A 25,153-nucleotide genomic window follows, 5' to 3' on the forward strand; every position below is an offset into this window, starting at 1 on the left:
AACTCATCACCCTCAAATTCTAAGATTCTTTTTTGTCTTTTTTTTTGTCAAAATTGAGTTAGTGAAATAAGAGTATACTCTTATTTCGTGACAACTTATTAACATGATGAATGTGTTTTTATAAGTTATTCGCATTTTTGGACTTCTTATTTAGAAAACAAGAAGGTTCTTGGCATAGACATATATGCATAGACAGCACATTGGCTGTGTCAGCCCATTGCAGTGATTCATCAGTGGCACCGCCATATTGGTCAGGTCAAGACTAACTTGTAAACAAATGGCAACAAACAGGGCAGCTGAGTCTTTTCTGGATGAACAGCTCTTTTATATTTCTCATCTGATTGCTTTTTATATTGATGAGTTAATGATCTATGTGTAGCATAAAAAAAAGTTTTGTCTCCAGTTAATGATCTCGACATTTAGACTAAATACCTGCTGGACGCTCAGTAGAGTAGTGTGTGCTAGTCTAAACTAAATTACTGATGTGGTGAGAGATAATTCATCAGCATGAGAAACATTTGTGACGCATTGCGGTCGTCATTCAGTGTGAACCCATTGTAACCCAAAGAAAACTTAGACTAATGGTTTCCAGAAAAGTGTGTTTCATAACCAACCATATTGACTTCTACACTGGACAAAATATTTATCAATGACCTCTACCTAACCTGCAATGCTTTTTTTATAAAGAAAAATAAGATTTGTACTACAATAAGAAATAAGTTTTTAAAAATTTCATAAAAGCATCAAATTACACTTTCTCATTCATGTAGACACTCTTATTACAACACTTTTTTTTGTTTAAAACAAATTATAAGTAAACTGTATTCCTTGAAAATCATTGTTTCTTTTTATGTTTGCAAGATAAAAGCTTATAATTTCAAGCAGAAAGTGAGTTCTTAACATTAAAAGTTTTGACCTGTCCCTAAAATCCCCATTTACAAAACTGACGGGATTTTGATTTTGTACACTAAGAATAACTCTTTCATGTATGACAGAGACTTCTTCCATTTTCATTTTGGCTATTTAGAATGCAAAAATGCTGAAGATCAGTATCTCAAAACTGCTCAGAAAGCAGAAAAAAACTTATAATTCTAAGGTGGGAGCATGTATAATAAAGTATGTTACACTATGATGCTTACAATGCCAGCAAAACATAGAGCCTGGTGAGGAAAGCTGTTCCATTCATTTAAGAAATGTCATTGTATTCCCTTCCAATGTATGGAAGTGTGCCAGCTAGTTATCCCCCGTGGAGCTGCTTTCTCAAGCCTATTTCTGTCTCCATCCCCCTCAGGAGGTTTTCAAGGAGAGGATTGGCTACTCCCAACTGTTTGATGTGCTGAAGAGTCAAGGTCAACCCACCAAAAGGCTTCTGCAGGAGCTGATGAACATGGTGAATCGCACATTTCCTCGTTATCCCCACTGAGTGCAGACAGTAAAAGTCAATTAGCTCTTATTGATGACCTTGTTCCAGTTTAAATTCTGTCACTTGTTAAATTGAAGTTATTGTCCATGTCTGCATCTTCCCTGTGCCTCTCTGTCTCCAGGCAGTGGAGGGCGAGCATGCCCATGCTCATCACCTCGGCATCAGTAACGACCAGCCTTTGCTGCTGCTCCTGCAGTGGCTGCCTGACCTGTCGGGCCAGAGGGACCTTCAGCTGCTGGTGGCCCAGTGGCTGGCTACCGTCTGTGGTGGCTCCTTATCGTGTCGCACTGTTGCTGTGGAGGCAGGCATGGTGGGGGCTCTGCTGCAGGTGCTCTCACAGCCCCAGAGTCTGGACAGGCAGTGTGCAGATGCCCTGCTGGGCCTCCTGCAGGACCTGGGCTCCCTGTGTCTGCGACCAGAGGAGCTGAAGAGCCTGCTCAGACTGCTCAGGGTTGATCAGGACAATGGTGCAGTGGTGGGGAGGATGCATCCCTACTGCGCTCGCATCATCCAAGTGCTCTCGGCCATGGCGGCCAGAGAAGGTCAGGACAGTGCCTTGCAGTACTTTGATCTTACGCCCCCCATGGCTGGTATTATGGTGCCCACGGTCCAACGCTGGCCAGGCAGCGGGTTCGCCTTTCACGCCTGGCTTTGCCTCAACATGGAGTTCTCCAACAACCGTAAACCTTCTGTTAACTCTAGCACAGGGGCTCAGCATGACATGGGAAAAGGACCACGCAGGAAACAGCTCTACAGGTACAGTGATTTTCAAGAAGTGGAATTGCAGCCTTTTTTTGGGGCTGTCAAATGATTAATTTTTTTAAAATTGCAATTAATCATTGAATTTAAGTAGATAATGACGATTAATAATGTTTTTTTGATTGCATGTTTTCAATTTCCTTATCTTATATTTCATTTCAAAACTGTTTTGAAGTCCACATTAACAAGGTTAAGCAATTCTTACCAGATTTTCTTGATTGCATATCAAATAACAGCGTTTGTTAACTAATGTTGGCTCGTCCGTAGTCAGTTTCCACTCATTTAGCAGCACTGTAGTTAACTTCTTGGATTTAGTTTCTGGCAGTTCCTTGGTGATGTGGTTGCCTGCGAACATCAGTCTGATTAGCTGCACCTGCATGCTCAGCTTGTAGGTGGGAGCAATTTCAAGACTGTTGAGGGGCCCCAACATATAGACCAAAATAACTTTATTTAAAGTTAAAGTTAAATTTAAACTGCATGCAAAAAACTGCATGGCTTGTGCCTCAAACTGCATGGGACACGCATTAAGTAGGCAAGTCTGTAAAGGGCGGATTCATGTGTACCCATAGAACACATTCTTATTCAGATATCTTGAATTTAGAGGTGAAATCAACATGTATATGTGCTGACAGCCCTTCTTTTTGTACGTATTGTTTTTAACAGAATGTATTTTCTATTTTAGTTTCTTCACAGCAAGCGGAACTGGGCTGGAGGCCTTCTTCACCATGGAGGGTGTGCTGGTGGTGGCTGTTTGCACTAAGAAAGACTACATGGCCGTCGCGCTACCAGAGCACCCATTAGCTGACTCATGCTGGGTGAGTTTGAACATGTGCAGTACAGCAAGGATTTTGGCCAACATTTGTCCTCATTTAGCCTGTCCCAAATAAAAATAGATTCTATCAAGAGGAAAATCACACATCATTTTTCTAAGTGGCGTTGTCTGGGCCTGTAACCTTGGAACATAATTATGTTTAAAAAGTGTACCTCCTGAAGAGACCAGAGAGGTCTATCAATATGGTTAAATTAAAGCTGTGACTGTGGGGCTTTGTTGCTCCAGTTTCTTAATACAAAAATGTATTTTCAGTGTTGTCACCAGTAGAAATGTGTGTGATTTTTCATGTCGTATATCCCAGCATTCAGTGGCTATAGTTCATATCCCCGGCCGTCGTCCTTTTGGTCAGAACCTGGTCACGGTTTACATCGATGGAGAGCAGCGGATAACTGCTCAGCTTCGCTTTCCATCTTTCAGTGAGGTAACTGATACAAGTATCAAATGAAATGTATCCTGCATGGACATATTATTACATACTTAGTTCCTCTCTATTAAACAGACATCCTCTTTTTCTCCCCCACCTGAACTTCCCTCCTGAAGCCTTTTACCTCCTGCTGCATCGGATCTGCAGGCCACAGAACCACAACCACCACCACCTCCCCCAACCTGCCCATGTCTACATGCTCCAGTCCTTCTCCTGAGTTTGCCTTCCCAACACATGGCCCTTCCCTCATCCGTTCCCAGTCCTTCCCAACCACATTTGCAGGAGGCCGCTGGGGGTCTTCAGGGGACTCCCCAGTGCACACGATCGCAGCAGGACTGCAGGACACCGAGTGGGGAACACCCACGTCTCTGGATGGGCTCCTGGGCACCGCCTTTATCTGCCACGAGGCTCTGCAGCAGACACAGACGAAAGCTCTGCATGCTGCAGGTACACGTTTTTACGCTCTGCTGCAATGCAAAGATTGTTGCACACATTCAACATTTTACTTTTTCAGCATTTAGATCTTCCAGATTATCAAATGAACAGGAAACCAGTAGTAAAGAAAATCACAGAATACGTCTTGAAGGTTTTTTCATATACACCAAGCAATGTTTGCATGTTTCATGACCTACATTGTTTTCTGCTCTCCACCACAGGCCCCAATCACGTGTCTTTATTCAAAGCAGAGGGAGAGTTATCTGATCTCAACAGCAAGCTTTTGCTCTACTACACTCCACAGGTGACACACCAAAATTCAGCAAAACTTAACACTGTATCTTGTATTCTGCTTTCATTATGGAAATTATAAATAATCTCAGTAAAATATTCTTGTTTGCATGTGTTTTTTCTTCAGGCCTTTAAGAGCCAGATATGTCTGGATCTGTCACCCAATCACCAGTATGATGGCAGGCTCACTGGACACAGGGTTGTGAACTGGGACATCAAGGTTAGATATGAAACATTTTGAGCTTTTAGCTGTGATGTGTCCTATTGTATAATTCAAACAATTAACCCTTTGAAACCTGGGCAACTTGGCCTGATTCCTGTAAAAACAAAAGCATGGGATGAAGGCAATGAGCACCTTATGAAGAAATGACCCAGAAAGCAAGAAATTAGTAAAAAAGTACAAGCACATAAAATGAACAAACAAACAAACAATAATAACATCAGGAATATTAGCATGGGAAAAGGGGCATAACAATTATAATTTGTCTGTTAAAAAATTTGTAATATATAATTATGACAATTAGAAGTATAATTCTCTGGAGATTTTTTCGCTTGCTGTTTTAAAAATAATTTTCTAAACCTACTAATTTCTGTAATTTGCAGTACATTTTCTTGCAGAGTTGCTGGTTGCCTTTATTTTCATTGTTTTAAAAGAAATCAACCATTTTCAAAGGTTCTCAAAGGTTTAAACACTTGTGAAATGGGTCTGAATGCAGCACAAGACAGTTGTTGTCGATTAAGGTTTCAAAGGGTTAACTGTGGTGACCAAAGTGAGAAGTGAAATATCAGTCATGACATGTCTGCCTATGACTTTGTCTTGACCTTCCTGTTTTTATGCCATTGTGCTGCTTCCTTTTTGGGCAGGTACCTTTTGTTGATAAAAGTTTTAATCTGAAAAGACTAATGTTGGATGTTACAAAAACATCGTGTTTATGAATGTCCTCTTCTCTGCAGGATGTTGTAAACGTGGTGGGAGGTATAGGGGTTTTGCTGCCACTGCTCGAGCAGGTGTGTGAGGCCGAGCAGGTTTACAATATCGGTCAGGAGATCTCAGACCTTCTGGGACCAGAGCTGACTTCCCCCAGAGGCTGCGCTGCCATGCTGCTGCCATTGAACAAGTCTGCAGGTAAGGGTTTTGTGATTTGGTAAACCAACCTTTAAAGGGATGCTGTGTAGATTTTCATATAGCTTTGTATTATAATAACATATTGTGTAAAATAAATAAGGTCATCTTTAATCAATTGTACCAATTGTACTCCAATTGTACTTCAATTGAGTATAGAAGTGGATCGAGAGAGAGATCCCTCCTTCTCTCTTAAACTCAGACCAAACTCCAGTCAGACTGTAAAACTAGGCAGTACAGATCAAATACCAACCAAGATTCTGTATTGCCTATTTGTTGCCTACAATGTCTTCACAAACATTTTAGTGTCCTGTTCGGCTGTAATGCGATTGTTTGTGAACAGGAAGTGGCGCCGTACTGTCTCCAGTATTGTGAAAAAGGAGGTTGTAAAAAATCTGATCAAATGGTAAAACCAAGCAGTGCTGATAAAATACAAGCCAAAATTCTGTCACTTCATTGCCTAATTCTCGCCAAAAATGTTTTCAGAAACATATTAGCTTCCTGTTTCATTGTAATATGGTCGGCCGACATATTGTTTCCTGTGTTGAAACAGACAAGCTCACAATACTTCACCTACCAGTGGGAACGTTTATTGGTCTGGAGCAACACAGTGCATTCTGGTAGTTGAAGGTTTTCTACCCTCGTTTTCTCTAATCATACAACATCAATTTCAAAAGCATTTGCGTCTTTCTGCATAGACAGCCTAGTTTTATGAAAAGGCCATTTTTCCAAGAGTGAAATACTTATTTAAGTGTCATGAATACATTTTCTTTTGCATATTTAGGTGGTCACTGTGGTGTTGTTCCAGGTACCTTTTGTAAACTGAAATCATTTACTCAGTATGCTGCATGCTAAATATAATTTTCAGTGAAGATGTTTTGAATTGCAGTGAGTCAGAGTCTATGCACGGTGCATGATGCTGGGACAAACAGGATGTGCTTGACAGTTAGATGAGAGACACACTGTAATAAACAACATAACAACACACTGAGAAATCAATGCTAATAAGTTTAATGTCAGAGGCAGAATGAGTTGCTTGAAGAGGTCAGTGGTCCAGTGCACTTTAGTCTGCATAAATTCTGACGTGACCAAAATGAGACGACTGGTACAAACAGTTTGACAAAACTGAGACAAATACTTAAAATTACTCATCCTGAGACATGGTACTGCCAATTAAGTGCATGGTAATGCTTAAAATGCGACTGTGGTTAACACAGGAAGCCTTAAAAGTTGTTTTGCCCTATTTTTTTCTCTCAGAGGGCAGACTAGAGAGAAACAGCATCGCTGCTTTCCTGCTGATGGTGAAAAACCTGATTCGTCATCACCCTGTCAATCAGGAGAGCCTGCTGCACTGCCATGGGCCGAGCATCATTGGAGCCATGCTCAGCAAAGTAAGTGTCTTGCACGTTGCTTCGCTCTAGCAAGTGGGAGCTAATTGCAAGAAGAACTGATTAGCATCTGAAAGTGAATATTTGACCTTTTCCATTGTAGTGCTGCTGTATAATTGCTGTGTGATGAATGGGTTTGGTGTTGTTGAAACAGCAGCAGTTCTTTCAGAATGACTGTATCACATGCTTGTGTGGGGGGAATTTATGCAGAGTTTGCCAAATTGCGTGGTCTCTCTGAGTGAGAACAAAGGACATCAGATATAAAATCTGTTGCTTGAAAATGTCGTGTTGAAGTTGGGGGGAATGATATGTAGATTTAAACAAAATCTAAAAATGACACATCAAATAACAGACATGATGGCCTTAGTGAGCTGTGATGCACTGTTCTCACTCCTGTTCTCAGTTCTTAGTGTAATATTCTGCTGATAAATGGCAGCTTCTAAATTGCTGAGCACGTCTCAAACAACCATAGCTATTCATCATCTTAACTTTCTGCTGATGATATAAATTATAAATAAAAAAGTAAGTGATATCCGAAATAAATGGACAAAGCTGTAAATATGGTAATGGCATCATTAGCTGATTTGATGCTGAGTCACACCACAGTACGGCATCATAGTAGAAATGATTTCTTCAGATTGATGATAACTTGTTTTTTTTTAGTAGTATTTATTTATGTAAACTTTTTTTAAAAAAATGTTTATCAAGTGTTCTGTAGACATGACAAAGTCAGTATGGTAAATGCAGGACATTAAAAAGTACCTGTGACACACACACAAAAAAAAAAAACGAACCACCCAGTCTTGCACTACCCCACAAAAATAAATAGATAAATAAATAAAAATGAAAAAGAAATTAAGATAGAATAAATAAAATAATAATAATATATTATATTACTGAAAGTAATATAATAATAAATAAATAAAATGAGGCCTCAAGTGGAATATAAATAAGCATAACATAAACATGTAGTAGCTATGATTAATTATACCAGATCACTACTTGATGAATGTAAATTTAATCGTAATAATAGCAATTATAGTTAAAATTAAGATGAAATTGGAAGAAACCATTCACAATGTAGGGAAGGCAAGAGATGCAGATAAAGGTTATGTGGGGATGTTCATTCATACATTGTCACACAGTGTCAGTGGAGTTGAATCTCTCATGGCAGCAGCCAATTTGGTGTTACGTTACGTTGGTGCAGCACAGATGCACAGGATATGTTGTAATACATGACGTTAAGGTGGAGCATCCTGTAAGGAAACTATGTCCTAATAAACACATGGGGTTTGCCATGTTTTACAGCAGCAAAGACACTGCTACACAAACCCTTGTACACGCATAAATCCAAATAAATGAAAACATACTTCTGTGCTCCTCTCCTACAGGTGCCCGGCAGTATGATGGACATGAACGTTTTAATGGCCTGTCAGCTGCTGCTGGAGCAGGTTTTCAATGAGGGAAACAGCCCACTTCTACAGCAACTCTACCAGCACCTGCTCTTTGATTTCCGCATCTGGACTAAAAGCCATTTCGCTGTTTGTCTGGGTAAGGCATAAGCAGCCCTCGTGTTGTTGAGTAATACACCTGTGAACCTTTTCATGTCTGCCGATTCTGATTGTGCCCCTTTTTATATGTATATGCAAGAGGAGGCTAAAAGCAGAGAGAGCAGAGATAGAATATATTAATGTTTTGAGTTCAGGCTGCAGAGAGGATTAAAAGTGAATCTGTGTCTGAAGCTGCACTCCAGTAACCTGTTTTGTAACTGAATGCACTTCTCTGGTACAACCTCGCATATTGTTTTGACATTTCTAAATGTCAAACTGGAGCGAGATGACAAAAGTATCCTTTTTTTCCTTTTCTTCTTTCCAAAGCCCATGTGCAGTACCTGGCGTCTGTGCTAAACAAAGGCAAGCAGCGCATGAAGAGGAAGTACGGGGTCCAATATATTCTGGATACCATTCGCACGTACTACAGGTGAACCTTCGACATCCACAAAATGGTTTCAAATATATATATGTGTATATATATATATATATATATATATATATATGTATATGTATATGTATATATATATATATATATTTATAACCAGTTAAGTTGTTAAAAAAAGTTATTTTATCTATTTGAAAGGGAAACTTTGGTTTATTTGAACCTTGACCTTATTTTCCCATGTTTTGTGTCCAAGAGACTAATGGAGAACAGTTTTTGAAATCGGTCCAGTACTGAGAGAGACGCCAGCAGCCACAGCAGCGAAGCAGGCTGCAGTGTAGTCCATAAGGGCAAAGGTGCGCCGTAAATTCACGTCCTTTTAGAGTGCTTGTTTTTGCCACTGACAGGCTCAGTTATTGGAATTGTCTGACAACATTATAGAAAAGACCCTACAGAGAAATGAAACGTTATTCTTCACCTTCGGCTGATCTGATCTGTTTGTTATTGTGTCAAACCATAGCTAGCTAGCTCAAGGAGAAGTCTCGTTCTGAATCTCACACTTCTCCACATTGTCAGTATCAGCTAAATCTTCAGCCATGACATTGACAATTTTAAGATAAAATAAACTACATATTCTATACCTCAGCACAACCAGTGTCGGGGAGTAACAAGTTACATGTAATTAATGATTAACAGTAATTAAATTACATAATAAATGTTTTACAACTGTCACAACGTCCATTTTTTTTGTTTTTTCTTCTTTTTCTTAAATAAGTCCCCACATCGCAAGATTTCATAATGAGACTTCTCCTTGACCAAGACATGGTTAGACAAAATAACAAACAGACCAGTGAAAGGTGAGGAAAAACAATATGTTGTCAAACACTTCTAATAACAATCTGAATCTTTTAGTGGCAAAAACAAGCACTTTTAAAGGATGTTAATTAAACGATGCACAAGTAAGGATTACATTTCACCCTGTAATGCTCATATCTTTCAATAATGGACCAGTTTAAAACATGATAGTCTCCATGAGTCACATGGACACAAAAACTTTGGAAAACAGGGATAGGATTGAAAAATAAAAAAGTTTCTGTTTAAACCCCAGATTTGTTTTTCTGTTCATTAGATGATTTATTTTTTTGTAAACATTTCTGGTCACAGTGTGGAGAAAGATGGCAGCCCTCTGTCTGATGAAAAGCAGACAATTCAAACATCTCTGTTCTCCCTGCTGAAAGACTTCCTCAAGTCTCCGACACTAGAGGAGCTTCACAGCGTCCTCGCCTACATTCTGACTGTAGGAGAGGAGAAGCAGGTAGTACTCATATCTTTTATCTATGCTTTTTTAGGGAGTTGAATTTTGTTATCAGTTGACCTTTTCATTTCGGGATTTCACTTCCAATCCTCAAATGAACCCTCCCTGATCATCAACACTTTATTTCTGTGTTCCACTGACCACTTAAAATGTAACCCTCCCTAATCCATATTTTGTCATATTTTATCCTCCTTTACCCTTTTTCCTCTGTCCTCACGATTTCCTCCTCTGTCCATCAGGTGGTGAGGGCTTTGGATGTGTTGTATGAGCTGTTGAGGAGCAGCCCTCCTCGTGAGCAGGTGCAGGCCGTGCTGCTGGAGTGGGGCGTGGAGCAGCTGTACTGCTTGCTGCTCACGCCTAGCTTTGGAGATAATGCCAGAGAGAGGGTCTTCAGGGTAAGATCAACTGACTTGATGTGTTCTTTAAATACTTTATCTTATCACTCGACAGATTCTTGCTTTTTACTGCAGACTCTCCTGTGATAAATTTTCAAAACAGTTTAAAAAAAACAAACTCTTACACAATTTCCCCTTGGTGTTGCAGGTTTTATACAAAATCCTTAAAAGCGAGCGAGTGTCTGAGCGGAACAAGCAACGCATCAAGCTGAAGGATTTCGGATATCTTGGCCTCGTTTGTTTCCTTGATGAGATTCCGATAACCATGACAACCGTGCGATGTCTGTACGAGCAGGTCCTCGCTACAGGTAAAGCCGAAACAGCTCTGAGCTCTCTAGTAGCTGGAAAGATGACAAACGACAAAAGATATCTAATGTTACAGCACCTGAAAGTTTGCTCTCAAATCTCAAGTGTTTCTTCATAATATCTAATAAGCAAAAAAGTCCAAATTTAAGTTGGAAGAAAAAAAACCCAAAACTAATCTGCTTCATCAGGACAGTGTGTGGTTTTATTAACAGTTTTTTTTGGTAACAAAAGCAAAAAAAACAAAAGCTGTCATCACTGTTTGATTCTAATTATTATGTTTGTTCATTTTGTTAACACTGCATTTCCATAAATTTACAACTAAATTTCATAATTTATTCCCAGAACATTTCTGAGGATGTTTCCTGGTGAGAAAAATATCATTTGGCACTAATTATTGATAAAACACTGACACCTCTGGACCTCATCGAGAGATTGTACCATTAAAAGCAAAGTCCTTACTGTAACGGCCCTGGGGTCGTCAACAGGTACACATAGAATTGAATATATATAAAGAATAAAGTAACTGAATAATAAATGAATATGTACTACAGGAAACTTTTATGGCATTAGGAAATAACAGACCTGTTAAATAAAGTGTGTGTTGGTGCATGTGTTGGAAATACCTGTTATCGCCTCTCAAACTGATGACAAACAGCACAAAAAAAGACACAAATATAGAAATCTTTCATGTGAATTTACAAGCATTGTTCTGATTTTGGAAAATTATTATAAGTTTATGACTCATCCCAGTATCTGTAGTAGATAGATGATTAAAAAACAGGGCCCTTAGGCCTTTAATTATTTTTCTTCAATTTTTAGTTTTATGGATTTTTTTTCATTTTCTATAACGTTCTACAATGTCATATAATTTCTTATTAAAAAAAAACAACTAAATTTTGCTGCTGCCCCACAGATATGACCCCTAACTTCAGAGACCTCCTTGCTGTGGTCTGTCTGTCCCACCGAGCTGACCTCACTGTCCGCTTAGACGTCTGCCGCAAGGTCAGTCTGCCCCCATGATTTATCCTCTGCTAAAGCTGCCATAATCACCTTTTGAGTGCATTGTTTTGTCCTATTTATCATCTCTGTAATTAAAACAAGCTCTTCCTCTGTTCCTCTCTAATGCTCCAGCTCTTTCATCTGATTTACTCCAATGACGACTATGTGAAGCAGCTCGCTAAGCAGCCCGGCTGGCAGGATGTTTTGACCAAGCTCTATGTGAAAGAGTCTTATGAGTCCCATGCCGCCAGCATCGCAGGCTCCAGCACCCACAGCTCCTTCGAGCCAAACTACCGTCCGCCGTTGCGCAGGGACCAGACTCTGGTCATAGAGGATGCACACACAGACATCTTCCTGAGCTACCGCACCTCACAGGACATCGAGGATGATGAGGAGGATGATGACGTTGGCCAGCCAGACATATCTGAGGGATTCTCGGATTTATCACAGTCACCTCCAAGTGGAGGTGGGGGTCCGCTTAAAAACTTCACCGGCTCCCTCCATTTTAAGTCGTTTGATTCAGTGGACCAGGGGAGCCACTCATCCTCCTCTAATGCGATTGATATCACCTCATCTCGCCCCGATGAGGAGGGCAGAGACTACCAGCCCCTCTCCCCCTTTGGTACCCCCTTTGATTTGGAGCTCGGGGGCATTGGAGACACTGGCACACACACTCCTGCAGGTAGTTTGACAAACACACCCTCTCCACTAGAGCACTGCAAACCCTTTCCACCTGCCAGACCCAGGAAGAGCTCCAGTCTGTCCAATGTGTTGGATGACGCCAGCTATGGGACGGACCCTCCAACTGGAGACACAATCTCCAACACGTCCAACCCACAGGTACGACTGCTTCCTCAGCTCATATATTACTGATATATCAATGCATTTATTTGCAATTTTAATTAAAGTTTATTGTCTTAGATCTTTTCTGTAAGGCTTTGGATGTTGTTTGTGTTATAGCAGACCCCCGAGGAGGAGCTGTGCAACCTGCTAACCAACATCATCTTCACCGTGCTGTGGAGCCGCAGCGGGGTGGAGGTCGCCGAGGATGTGGTGTGGAGAGAAAGAGGACAAGTCTTTTCCGTTCTCACCAAACTGGGCTCTTCCTGCCAACTGGTCCGCCCCCCTGATGACATCAAACGCAGGTCAGTAACGTTGATTTCAAGTTCACTTCCCCTATGAGAACACAATGATTTGTGTTTGGAAGCCCATTTCCCCTTACATGATGAAAAAAAAAGGATCCTGAAAGTAATATAATAAGAAACTTTGTCAAAACAGGTAGTAAGTATTTCATGATAATATTAATAACAAAACTTTGTCAAAACAATGCATTAGTATCCTAAGAATAAATCCTTAAAAATAATGAGAAACTTTCTGGAAATAATGAGTTAGTTTCTCAAAAGAATGACAAACATTCTTGATAGAATTACCCATTTTTGTCAAAAATAATAATGATAGTCATTTTTGATATATTCTCTCAATATTTTTGAAATGCTAACTCAAGTTTCTCATTAATATGAGATAATATCACAATAAATGACTTAGTATCAAAATAATAGGAAATGTTATTGAAAAAAGAGTTAATAAGTAATTTTTGTCATATTAAGTCTTTTTTGTGATACCAAGTCATTATTTTGGGATACATTTTTTAGACAGTTTTGCATTTTTTGACAAGTAATTTTTTTTTAGAACATTACGTTTAAATACTAAATCATTATTTTTGCAGTATTTCAAGAAAGATTATAATTCTATTGACTCAAAGGATCTTTTTTCTCATCACACTGGCAGAAATGTGCTCATTGTCTCATTGTGGAAAAACAAATTGAGCCACACCTTCAGCTGTGTCACCTTTTGTCTAAATATACAAACATGCTATTGTGTCATACTGTGATGTATTCATGGTGTGGTTGTCGCTCTGTGTTTCAGTCTGTTGGAGATGATGCTGGAGTCATCTCTGTCAGACCTGAGGGAAGCCCAGGGAGTGTCTCTGCCTTTCTGTCCCATTCTGGTTCGGCTCCTCAGGCTGCTGCAGGACTTTCTATTTAGTGAGGGTACAGACAACCGCACGCTATGGAGTGAGAAGGTATATCACATATTCCACATAAAGCATAGGGTCCCCTGACACCTGTTTGATCTTTGGTTAAACTATCAAATGGCTCTTTCTGTCCTGATGAAGGCTGGCTGTCAATGAAGGGGCAATGACGGAGAAAAGCCCTTTATTCCTTTTAAAGTCTGATCTTATATTTTACAACTGTATGAAGGTGTTATCAATAAACTAAATCGAAAGTATATCCACTGATGATATTCCACCAGTATGGACTTAATAACACCTCCCCAATTATAGCCTAAATATTACTAAAATATCACATTTCACTTGTATTTACCTCCTTAAATATGCATTAGCTGTCAGCCGTCTCTTATCCGCATAAAGAGCAGCAAGTGGCTGAAAAATAGGCTATTATGCAACTCGACTCCTTTAAACAATTAAATACATGGGATTCTGAGAAAAATGTGAAAAAGAATCTGCTTTGTTTTTCTGAATTAACAATAATTATTACGTAAATTCTCAATTTTCTGAATGATCTCATTAAATTAGAAAAAAAAGCAGAATTTCTTTTCCCAAGTGAACAATTTACGCTTCCGTACAAACCACCATAAAACAACCTAGAAACAAAATTAAAAGAGAAACTAGCAACATGTAGAAACTTAAACTCATGATTGTGTATGGACATTTTGCGATAAACGTATTCACTTTTTTTGTTGAGTTAGATGAGAGGAATGATACCACTCTCATGTCTTGCCTGGCGTTCTCAGTGCCCGCTCCCTGCTAAGGAAAGTCCAACACTCAAAACCCTTTTTAGTGATGGACATTGATGGACTTTTTTTTAAGAGATCAAACAAATGAGATATGTCACGTTTATCTGTGAAGTTTAGAGGTGCTTTTCAACAGGTTTTATTATCATACAGAGGAGGCTCGCTGTTTCCCCCTGTTCCCAGTTTTTATGCTAAGCGACACTCACTGGCTGTAGCCCAACGCTGCAGTCATACTACAAGTGATACTGCAGCAGTGTGGCCAGCTACATTATCGCTGAGTCGCTGTTGAAGTGTTGCTCAAATGCTAGTTACGATGTCACGGGCTTGTGAGTAGCTGATACAAAACATTTCGATTCAACATCATGTAAACTTTGTATTTGGTGAAAAAAATTTATTCTTTTGGTCAATGTCTGAGCCACATTTTTTTAAGAATAGTTTAAGCTGAAGACTGACAGAAAATGGGGTGAGAAATTGGGGATGATGCAACAAAGGGCAGCTGGTTGTATCAAACCTGGGCTGATGCAAAGGACTTAGCCGTATGGGGCACAAACTTTACCTGGTGAGCTAGAAGTCATGCCAAAGCCTGAGCCGCTTTTAACATCACATTTGGCCTTATGGATTCCCCTTGTGCTCCACAAAGCACATAAAGCTAGCACAGTGTTAGGCAACTAGTAAAGTACCACAGCTACAAACAAAAACATATGATTGTTTGACATCACACCGCATCATTGGAGTGGTAAAAAAAGTGGAGGCCGGTTCTACTTTTATTTGTAACGTGTCACACCTGTCCACATCAACAAGTTTCAGGTGTCAGTTTGTAGCTTTAGGTCATCGGCTTCCACTGAAAATGACTTGTAGCCTGTTGCTGTGACACTCGTGGTTTGAAGACACCGTTATATTTACCGAGCAGATGTCAGAGTGGTATTGATTATCTTATCTAACCCTAAGAGTATCTCTAAAAATGTGTAAGTATTGGATACTGCCTACTGGATAAGGCAGTGAATCACAAAGTCTTATCATGTTGGGTATTTTTGCAAACTTTAGGCCTTGAGAAAGGCTTATGTTGATAAAACAGGAGCAGCCGTATGACTTCACATGCTGACAGCAGGACTTTACATACCAGCGTGAGGCAGGCTGCATGCTTGCTGCTATAAATACTCAACAGCAGTGGAATTTAGATTAGTGATGAATTTCAAATGCTCAGTCCAGTCAGAGCAACAGTCCACTTCAGTCTTTACGTGCCAAAAAGCAATGCAGCAGATTTCTGACATGACTTAGCTTGTGGCACACACTGTGTGCAGATCAGTCAAGGGTGATGTCTTCCAAGAAATGGTGCCACATCACGATAGTTTTGTCTGAAGAAGCTGTCATATTTTATGTTGTAGCTATGAAATAAAACTCTAATGAATGTTGGACTAAATTGTCAGGATGTGATGATGTAATTTAATTTTGTTACACTGGATAAATAAAGTAAACACTTCCACTGATATCAGAGACTGGCATTAACCCTTTGATACCTGGAGCAACATCAGTTTTCTTGTGCTGCTTTCAGATGCCTTTCACAAGTATCTAAACCTTTGAGCAATGCGATTTCTTTCAGAAACATGGGAAAAAAGGCAATGAGCCACTTGGTAATACGTGTTGCACAAATTGCAAGAAATTTGTAGATTGGGAAAATGATTTTAAAATAGCAAAGGAAAAATGTCTAGGGAAAAAAATCATTTATAAGAATTATTATTACATATTTAAAATAATGTTACAAAGTTATTATTACTGTATTTCTAAACACTTTTCTCAGGTTATTTTCTTAGTTTTTTTATTTTATTTCTGTCTTTTTTTTTTTTTTTTTTTTTACTAATAATTTCCTTGTACTTCTTCTTAATTTCTTGCTAATTTTGGGGTAAGTTATTTTTTCGTTGGTCATTGCCTTCTTCCCGTGCTTTTCAAAGAAATTAAGCTTATTTTTCAGGTTTTAAGGGGTTAAACATTAAACAAAAAGCATGGGCAGCTGGGTGTGGTTGCTGTCAGTTACTATGTTTAACATCATGGGAAATGTCCCTGCCTGTCTTACTGGAGCATGAAGTCATGGTTGGGTGTAGGCAGCATCTGAATCACCTTTGTAACTACAGGTTAAACTGTATTTAATGCATTGAATGGGTTTAGGTTGTCGTAGATGCTGCAAGGTGTGGCAACAGGTCTAGCCTTTTTGTTTAGTCCTTTGTTGACAGTTATTGTTTTGTATTGCAGATATTTGAGGGGGTGGTGAACCTGCTGGACAAGTTGCAGGCCTGGCATAGCACCCCTGGTAGCCCCGGGAACACTGAACTGAAGGAAATGGCCCAGATCGGCCTGCGTATCATCACCGGATACATCCGGCAGCAGCACTCACAGGTCAGCTGCACCCGCAAATCATCCTGTCCATCACCCAGCCAGCTCACCAGTCATAAATGTGAAATGTTTCTCACCATCTTTCACAGCCCAAACACCTGTGCGATTGAACTTTGCAAAACAAAAAGTTAAAGGGCCGTACAGTATTTATTCTACTTGATAAGCAAACTCAGATAAAGCCTGTTTAGAAATACCAGGCCTTCTATGGGTTTCTTTTCAAAGACATTACAGTCATTCCTCTCAGGGAGTGTTCTGTATAAAAGGGCAGCGTATGTTAGAGTTATGACTGTGGCTGCTCTCACTGTAGGATTGTGGGATAGAGCCAGTGAATATAAAAGAGCTGACCATAAGGCTGTCCATCACATACTGCTGATTGTGTTCAGCTCCAAAGAAGTACAACTCCCTCTCAGGCCATTTGATTTCATAATATCAGATTTGAAAGTATGAACTTAATTGTACCCTGACATCACAGCGGCAGGTCACATAAAACAAGCCTGGACCTACTTTAAGCTGTAGTTGGTAACTTTTGTGAAAGTAACTTTGACACTTTTGCTGAAACTGTAACAAGTTTTACGAGACAGATGAGACAAGAAATCACGTGCATCTTCCTTGTAGTGCATTTAATGGCACAAGCTAGTATCTACTGCAGCTGTTGCAAAACAACTAATCAGAGCCAGAGCTGTAGACAAAAATGTTCTCCTTAACTGCAGTTAAACTTTCAAACTTGGCAGCGCTGATCAAATATGAATCAAGATCATTCTCACCTTAAATGTTTTCAGACATATTTCAGTGTACTGTTTGTACACACTACAGCTTGCTCTGGCTGACAGGATTGCTCTGTTTCAGCTTGACTATTTGCAAAATGGCAGCTTGGTCACAAACTTTCCAATTTTACAGCTACAGAGTAAGGCAAGGCAAGTTTATTTATATAGCACATTTCGGCAACAAGGCAATCGGAAGTGCTGAACATGAAACATCAAAAGCATAGAGACAAAGTGCAAAAGAAACACATTATGACGGAAAATTAAAATTCAATTCAAAACTGGAGAAAATAAAATTAAAAACAAGCTAAAAGACAGTTAGAAAAGTTTAAAATACAAGAATAAATATTATGCAGTTTAAGAACTGAATACATGGCAGCAAACAGAAAAGCCTTTTGTCTTGATTAAAAGAAACTTAAAGTTGCAGCAGACCTGCATTTTTTTCTGGCAGTTTGTTTGGAAAAAAAAAACACTGCTTTGCCATGTTTAGTCTTTACTCTTGGGACACAAAGCAGATCACTAAAATATGTTCTTGAAACAGGTGGGAAATTAGACAATGCAGGAGCAGAATCTTGGTTGGTATTTGATCAGCGCCTCCTTGTTTGGCAGATTGACTGCAGATTACAAGCAGTGATTGACATGACTGACAGCTGCGTTATAGACTCGTCGACTCTGATTGGTTGCTTTTGTTCACATGCAGTAGAAGCCTTATGTAGAGGCAGAGGATCATGATTTTTTTTCACAGATTATCTTACTTATGTGCAACCACAAATATGACAAAAAGGCTGTTTTTAATAAAAATGACCAATTACAGTTTTAAATTGAGGGAATATACAAAATAAAATTGAAAAAACACCCCTATTTCTTCTTAAACTATGTTTATAAAAAGGACGATAAATCTACCTTGTACCTTACATAGCTTCATTAACTCCAGTGGTGACGGTCATAATGAGCTTTTACTCAAGCACTGTACTGAAGTACAATTATAGGGTATCTGGATTTGTAATACTTGACACTTCTGCTCCACTACATTTCAGTGGGAGGTATTGTGCTTTTTTTCACTTAACTATATTTATCTGACAGCTATAATTACCATGGTACTTTGCTGATAGAGATCTTTCAGATAGTGCTTATCATCAGCTTATAAAATATGATCCTGTGTTAGAGAAAACACTATCCAACATATAGAAAAAATTTGCTCTACCTCAACAAAACAACAAAATACATCCAGAGGTGGACCTAGCACATTTGGCGACCTAGGCAAGCTTCCCCCAGTGGGTGTGTGGGTGGATGTGTGGGTGGGTGGTGCCCTCCGTGCCCGCCTAAGTTTAAAGAAAGATCCTCTTCTGTATACATTAGTAAAATACATCTTGTAGAATAATGCAACAGTTACAATAATAATAATTTCCCTGTTGGTCAATAATTTCCCTATTAGGATTGATAAAGTATTTTTTATCTATTATCTAAAATATAATATAATCTCACTGGGACCATTTTTCTGTACTTTAATCTTGGTTCAATGATTTATTTCTTTGCCCACATTATACTGCTAAAAATACAATACTTTTGCTTCTATTGTAGCATTTCTACAATGTCGTTTTGATAGGCTTTCTTTTACCACTGATTAAGTCCTTCTTGACAAACATGTTCTCTCATGAGGGGTGTATTTCTTAACAAGGACTCAAAATAAAACACTTTTGACACATATATGTTTATTATCTCCTTATAAACTGTATGGATAGGCTCTCACTTAGAAACATAGCAAGTCATTTTCCTCTCGTCCGTCTTCAGGTGTGTGTGATGGCCTATGTGAAGCTCCACAGCCTCCTCCAGACGGTGCTGTGTCTAAGCTGGGAGGAGGTGTGCTTCCTGCTTGGGCAACTGGGCGCCCCCCTGTGGCCAGGAGGTGTCATGGATGGCACCAACTGTGGACATGCAGAGACTTTCTCCCAGCTGGTGCCCATCGTGCGGACGCTGCTCGATCAGCACGCTGACCCCATCACCCTCCAAAACCTACTGCCAAACCTGCCCATCACCAACGGCAGCACCACCTTCGCCCAGGACCTGAAGGCTTACTGTCACACAGTGGAGTGGCAGGGCTTTTACCAGCAGCAGGTCAGAGTTTTGGCTGTGCATTTAAAAAAAAAAAGACTTAATTTATCTTTAGGGAGTCTACAGAGCCTCCTGTCCAATCTTTCATAGGACCGAGCAGGTTCAACTAGCCGTCCTCTCTCAGATAATGTTGGCTCTGTTCTTTGTCACATTAGTGTACACTCAGGATTTTTGCAATCAGATGACAGGTTACCTCCAAGTGGGTGGCTGAGAGATGTAATCCAAATTCTTAAAACTGCTATCACAAGTTGAGAAAGCAGAAAAAACTAAACTCCCTAAAGTGCTCTTTAGCTGACCCTGAATGTATTTTAAGCAGAGATAAGTTTATGCTCAGACCTGAAAACTGATGCCAGACACGCTCGCCACTAGCTGAGATGAGGATTTATCATTGCTCTGTGTGACAGTGCACATCCATAAATCTGTTTTGTTTAGATTACTTATGTATACAGATCCTGCAATACGTTAGCCAGTGTGGCATAACTTTGGCTGCCATGACAGTTCTTGAAATTTGGCCCAGGCTGATTTCTCAAGCATGCATGTTTAAGTGTGAACGTGGTTGCAGTTTAGCCCATGTACTTGTTTTAAATTAATGTACAGGATAGTTCAATACATTTCTGTATTTTTATGCAGCTTCCTGTTTTTAGCATGAAGTGACCAATAGTACAGAGGCGCAAGTATAGACAGTGTGGGCAGGGCGGTTACTGGGGCCAGTGGTGTAAGGGGGCCCATAGATAGAGTAGGCTCTCCAACAATATTTGTGTAGAAATGGGCCCTTGCAAATAATGCAATTCATTTGCTATATATACCACTGAAAAGGCAAATTCACCTCCATCACAGTCTGTTCTTTTTCTTTTCTTTTAGTAGTCAGTCACAGTCTAGAACAAAATATGTTTAATATGTTAAAAAAAACTAATAACCTTTTTCATTAAATTAACCCTTTGAAACTTAGGTCATCATCAGTTTTCTTGTGCTGCATTCAGACACCTTTCACAAGCTGTTAAACCCTTTCAAACCTGAGCTAATTACTTTGATGTCTTTCAAAAATTTGGGTGGAAAAGGCAATAAGGAGTTTGGCAAGAAATCTCTGAAAAGAAATTGCAAGAAATGAGTAATATGTGACAAGTAAAACACCTGAAAATTAGTTTTTTAATAAGTTTTATTATATATTTAAAATTCTGTTTCAGATATTTTTCAAATTTCAGCACTTATTTTGGGTCTTTTTTTTTTTGTTTTATTTTTTTTTTTGCTTTTTTTCAGGTCATTGGTCAGGCCATTTCTTATTATTTATTTTCTTAGATATTTTTGTCATATATATATTTAATGATGATTTCTAGAAATATGTATGTCGGTGTTATCCAGTGTCAAGTCTTTTTGATCATGTGACGAGAAGATAAGATCAGGCGGTAACAAGTAACCAGTGTGCGCCTGTCATAATAGTGTGCACTCATTTTAAAGCTTATCACCATAAGTTGAATTCTGTTGGTAATTTTTAGTGAATCTTTTTTAATGTAGGTATTTGTTTTGTAGTTTGCATGAAGGTTTTTTTTTCTTTGTTGAGCTGTCCTGAACTTTTTTTGTAGCTGTGTGTGTGTGTTAATGTCCTCCTTGTGAAAATCTCGCTCTAGGTTCAGCCCACCATGGAGCAGTATGAGCTGGACAGGTTTGGGAGGAGCCATGACATCATGTCCAATTTCTGGAATTCCTGCTTCGATGACCTGATGAGTACGTCCTACAGACGAGACAAAGAGAGATCAGACAGCAAGTCAAAGTTTCAGGTTATAAAACTTTCAACCTTCATGCAGCAAACACTTTCATATAACAGCTGGGTCAAACACAGAGTTTACATGACACATCACTGGTCTGACATTTGCATCTGTTTGTGTGAAAGCAGGAAGTGATCATTGATCCCTACCTGAAGCGTGTCAGAAGTGAGAACAACAGGTACCTCAGCTGGCAGAAGCAGAGCTCCAGCCAGCAGGGGGTGGTGTGGAAGCATTGGAAAGCTTTCCGCAGGCTTCTGACCAGTGAGAGAGGAGCGTGGGCCAACAAGTATGACAACCTCTGACTTTCAATCACCCAACTTTCTTTTCAGTTGTTCTGACAAAGAATCACAAGTAATTTAAAGTAAAGGGAAAAACATTCATCTGAAACTATACCGTCCTTTAGCTGTGCCTTGCTGCTCAGAATATGCTGACTTATACATTTTCCTTCCCCTTGTTTTGCCAGAGTTCAACCAGAGGTGAAACTGAAATTGTCAAATGCAGAGACGTATTCAAAGATGCGTCTCAAACTGGTGCCCAACTACAACTATGATCCTCACAGTGACGCCAGTGCTCTGAGGGATAACATGGGTATGTCACCGTGTGTAAACATATTATCTTTGTTCTTTTGTTATGTAGGAAATATACAGAAAAGTTGCACAAGTTGTCGTTTTTCTTTTGTGATCTTAAGGAGCTGACAGCCCTCGTAGCTCTGAGCCCCTCCCACTGGCTGTTGCAAAGGAGGCGAAAGTCAGCGACATGGAGGATGACCAGTTAGGAGACGAAGACCTTGTCTTTTTAGATAACAAGTGAGTCTCTATTTCTCAACTTTTTTATTGCTGTCTGCAGATTACAGCAATTTTTTCATGTGCCATAAACAAAGAAAAAATTAACTTCATATGGACCAGACACACACTTTTGAAAGACTATGCAGTCCTTCAACATTAATTTCCAGTAAAGTAAAGTACACACAAGTGTAGTTTTGAGTATTTGTACTTTATTTGAGGGTTGGGTTTCTTTGGAAACGTATTTTTTTTATTCCACTGCATTTAAAAGATAGATATTGTACTTTTGATTCCCCTACATTTCCATGAAGGTTTTCGTTACTCGTTACATTTGCTTGGAAGTCAGCAGATGATTTTTTCTTTTCTTTTCTAAAATGCAAAAGTCCATGAACTGTGATTATGCAGTTCTGTGTGGTTTGATTGTCGAAGTGGTGTTTCTATACCTCTACCTCACGCATGAACTACTCAGACCCGGCAGCTCATTGGTAGAGAGGAGAGGTCATCAGCAGGCGCTTGTATTTGGTTATGCAGAGTTAGTAATGTCTATGGCAGTGGATGGAGATGAAGATTCCCCACCAGATCACCCATGGCTATAACTCAAGTCCATGTTTGAAGTTTTTGAGATGTTAAATGTTTTAAATGTTTTCTCTGTTTACCACACACTAACTTCAGTGGGTTATTTTTTAGTAATTGGGTTTTGTGAATGTGCTGTAACAATAGACATCATGCTTTGAGATTTGAAAAAAAAGGACTTAAAATACTTAACATTTTTTTAAATAAGCATCCTCCAGTACTTTAACACAAGAAAAGTTGTATTCAGCAACTTTGACTTGTATTGGAGTGATATTTAACCAGGAGTATTTATACTTTGACTCAAGTAATAAAGTTGTGTACTTTGTGGACCACTGGTCCTGGTGAGCATTAACATGCAGCACAGAAAATGTAAAGGTTTGACTGTTTCCCATGCTGTCAGGGTGGAGGCAGAAGACGAGAGCCAGAAAGAAAAACTGGTTCTGTCTGAAGACTGTGAGCTCATCACCATTGTGGCAGTTGTTCCGGGTCGCCTGGAGGTTACCACGCACCACCTGTACTTCTATGACGGCAGCAGCGAGAAAGAAGAGACAGAGGAAGGTAAGATAATGTGATTCTGATCACATATCACAACAACATCACACCTCAATTTTTATGTTCTTCAAAGGATTCTTATAGAAGTGAATGATGTCTGTGTCTTTAGGAATCGGGTTTGATTTCAAGAGACCTCTGTCTCAGCTCAGAGAGGTGCATTTAAGGCGCTACAACCTGCGACGATCTGCGCTCGAGCTGTTCTTCATTGATCAGGCTCATTATTTCATCAACTTCAGGAAGAAGGTGATGCTAGGATCAAATTGAACTCATTCTGCTGTGTAATTCAAATGAAATAAATGTTTTTAAATTCTTGATGTCTGCCCTCTCAGGTACGAAACAAAGTGTACTCTAGGATCCTCGGGCTGCGGCCTCCCAACCTGTTCTACTTCGGCTCTCGCTCCCCCCAAGAGCTACTAAAGGCATCCGGGCTTACACAGGTTATTATTTAATTGACTCCTATGAAGTGTTTATTATGCACAGAATTGCGCTTAATGTGTTGGACCAATCCGATGTTAATGTGTTGAACAGAAATGGGTATGCAGAGAAATCTCCAACTTTGAGTATTTGATGCAACTGAACACCATTGCTGGACGCACTTACAACGACCTGTCGCAGTATCCTGTGGTAAGTACATCCATCCCCTCACAGTGTGCACTACTTATATATTTGGTGACGGTTTTGTTCCTAAAGAGGATGAACTTGATGATGGAATTTTATACAAATGTCTAAGAGGATAAACTTATGAAGTCCTGACCTTTTTTTATTACAATGACAAAGGTCAGCTTTACTGTGACATTAAAATAATCTGCAAAAACACTTTTATTGCAATTATTTAACATCATAACTTAACATAACAGAAGAGGAAACATTTTGTCGGTTACTGAATTGTTGACGCTAATCTTGGAAGTCCGTCTTTGCTTCTGTCCAGTTCCCTTGGATCTTGTGTGACTACACCTCTCCCATTCTGGATCTGGAGGACCCGTCGGTTTTCAGAGACCTGTCCAAACCGATAGGTGTGGTCAACCCCCGCCATGCTCAGAATGTCAGAGAAAAGTAAGCGGATATATAATAATATGATTTTGTTTCTTGTATAAAAGAGTTGCAGGTCAGTAGCCTAACTTATTATATTGGGTTAAAATGGGCAAAAACGCTGTGCTGCTTTAATCCCTGAGCATTTTTCTCGTTTGTCACTAGGTATGAGAGCTTTGAGGACCCAACAGGCACCATTGATAAATTCCACTATGGCACACACTACTCTAATGCAGCAGGAGTCATGCACTACATGATCCGCATGGAGCCGTTCACCACTCTGCATATCCAACTGCAGAGCGGCAGGTGGGCACGCTGATGAGTGCGTTATATTTCACAAAATGTTCTGCTGTTCTGTGTTCTCATATCTGCACATGTCGTCGTTGTTTAGGTTTGATTGTGCTGACAGACAGTTCCACTCGGTGGCAGCAGCCTGGCAGGCTCGCATGGAGAGTCCAGCTGATGTCAAAGAGCTCATCCCAGAGTTCTTCTACTTCCCAGAATTCCTGCAGAACATGAATGGTGAGGAAAAAAATGATCTGCTTTGTTTTGTTGTAAGATGATAACACATAAATATTTTAAAGAGCCTAATGCATCACTGCTGCATTATTGTTATAGGCTTCGACCTGGGACATTTGCAGATATCTCAGGACGAGGTGACGGACGTCCTGCTGCCTCGCTGGGCCACATCAAGAGAAGACTTCATCAAGCAGCACAGGAAAGCTCTGGTGAGTCGACACACTTTATAGTCTTA

The 25,153-nt window shown here is 39.7% G+C and overlaps 1 protein-coding gene across 4 annotated transcripts in view; it reads left to right on the forward strand.

Moving 5' to 3' along the window:
* The window catches only part of nbeal2 (neurobeachin-like 2), a 49,112-nt gene that overhangs the window by 17,581 nt on the left and 6,378 nt on the right, over positions 1–25,153 (forward strand). For 3 of the 4 annotated variants that reach the window (XM_042490641.2, XM_088084195.1, XM_088084193.1), the window contains 32 exons: positions 1,292–1,390; positions 1,545–2,179; positions 2,865–2,997; positions 3,316–3,435; positions 3,555–3,885; positions 4,095–4,177; positions 4,292–4,384; positions 5,119–5,290; positions 6,545–6,678; positions 8,067–8,226; positions 8,553–8,655; positions 9,775–9,925; positions 10,165–10,320; positions 10,469–10,628; positions 11,540–11,628; positions 11,758–12,465; positions 12,586–12,770; positions 13,552–13,708; positions 16,687–16,830; positions 19,380–19,703; positions 21,326–21,475; positions 21,592–21,749; positions 21,927–22,051; positions 22,152–22,269; positions 23,219–23,376; positions 23,480–23,613; positions 23,700–23,807; positions 23,899–23,994; positions 24,299–24,423; positions 24,565–24,705; positions 24,791–24,921; positions 25,018–25,127. In XM_042490641.2, coding sequence (XP_042346575.2) covers positions 1,292–1,390; positions 1,545–2,179; positions 2,865–2,997; positions 3,316–3,435; positions 3,555–3,885; positions 4,095–4,177; positions 4,292–4,384; positions 5,119–5,290; positions 6,545–6,678; positions 8,067–8,226; positions 8,553–8,655; positions 9,775–9,925; positions 10,165–10,320; positions 10,469–10,628; positions 11,540–11,628; positions 11,758–12,465; positions 12,586–12,770; positions 13,552–13,708; positions 16,687–16,830; positions 19,380–19,703; positions 21,326–21,475; positions 21,592–21,749; positions 21,927–22,051; positions 22,152–22,269; positions 23,219–23,376; positions 23,480–23,613; positions 23,700–23,807; positions 23,899–23,994; positions 24,299–24,423; positions 24,565–24,705; positions 24,791–24,921; positions 25,018–25,127 — 5,691 coding nt within the window. The remainder of the gene's footprint in view (positions 1–1,291; positions 1,391–1,544; positions 2,180–2,864; positions 2,998–3,315; positions 3,436–3,554; positions 3,886–4,094; positions 4,178–4,291; positions 4,385–5,118; positions 5,291–6,544; positions 6,679–8,066; positions 8,227–8,552; positions 8,656–9,774; positions 9,926–10,164; positions 10,321–10,468; positions 10,629–11,539; positions 11,629–11,757; positions 12,466–12,585; positions 12,771–13,551; positions 13,709–16,686; positions 16,831–19,379; positions 19,704–21,325; positions 21,476–21,591; positions 21,750–21,926; positions 22,052–22,151; positions 22,270–23,218; positions 23,377–23,479; positions 23,614–23,699; positions 23,808–23,898; positions 23,995–24,298; positions 24,424–24,564; positions 24,706–24,790; positions 24,922–25,017; positions 25,128–25,153) is intronic. The other variant, XM_088084192.1, reaches the window with a different exon arrangement.

Source organism: Plectropomus leopardus, chromosome 11, assembly GCF_026936395.1.
Source record: "Plectropomus leopardus strain MGB_pleo_1.0 chromosome 11, ASM2693639v1, whole genome shotgun sequence".
Lineage (NCBI taxonomy): Eukaryota > Metazoa > Chordata > Actinopteri > Perciformes > Serranidae > Plectropomus > Plectropomus leopardus.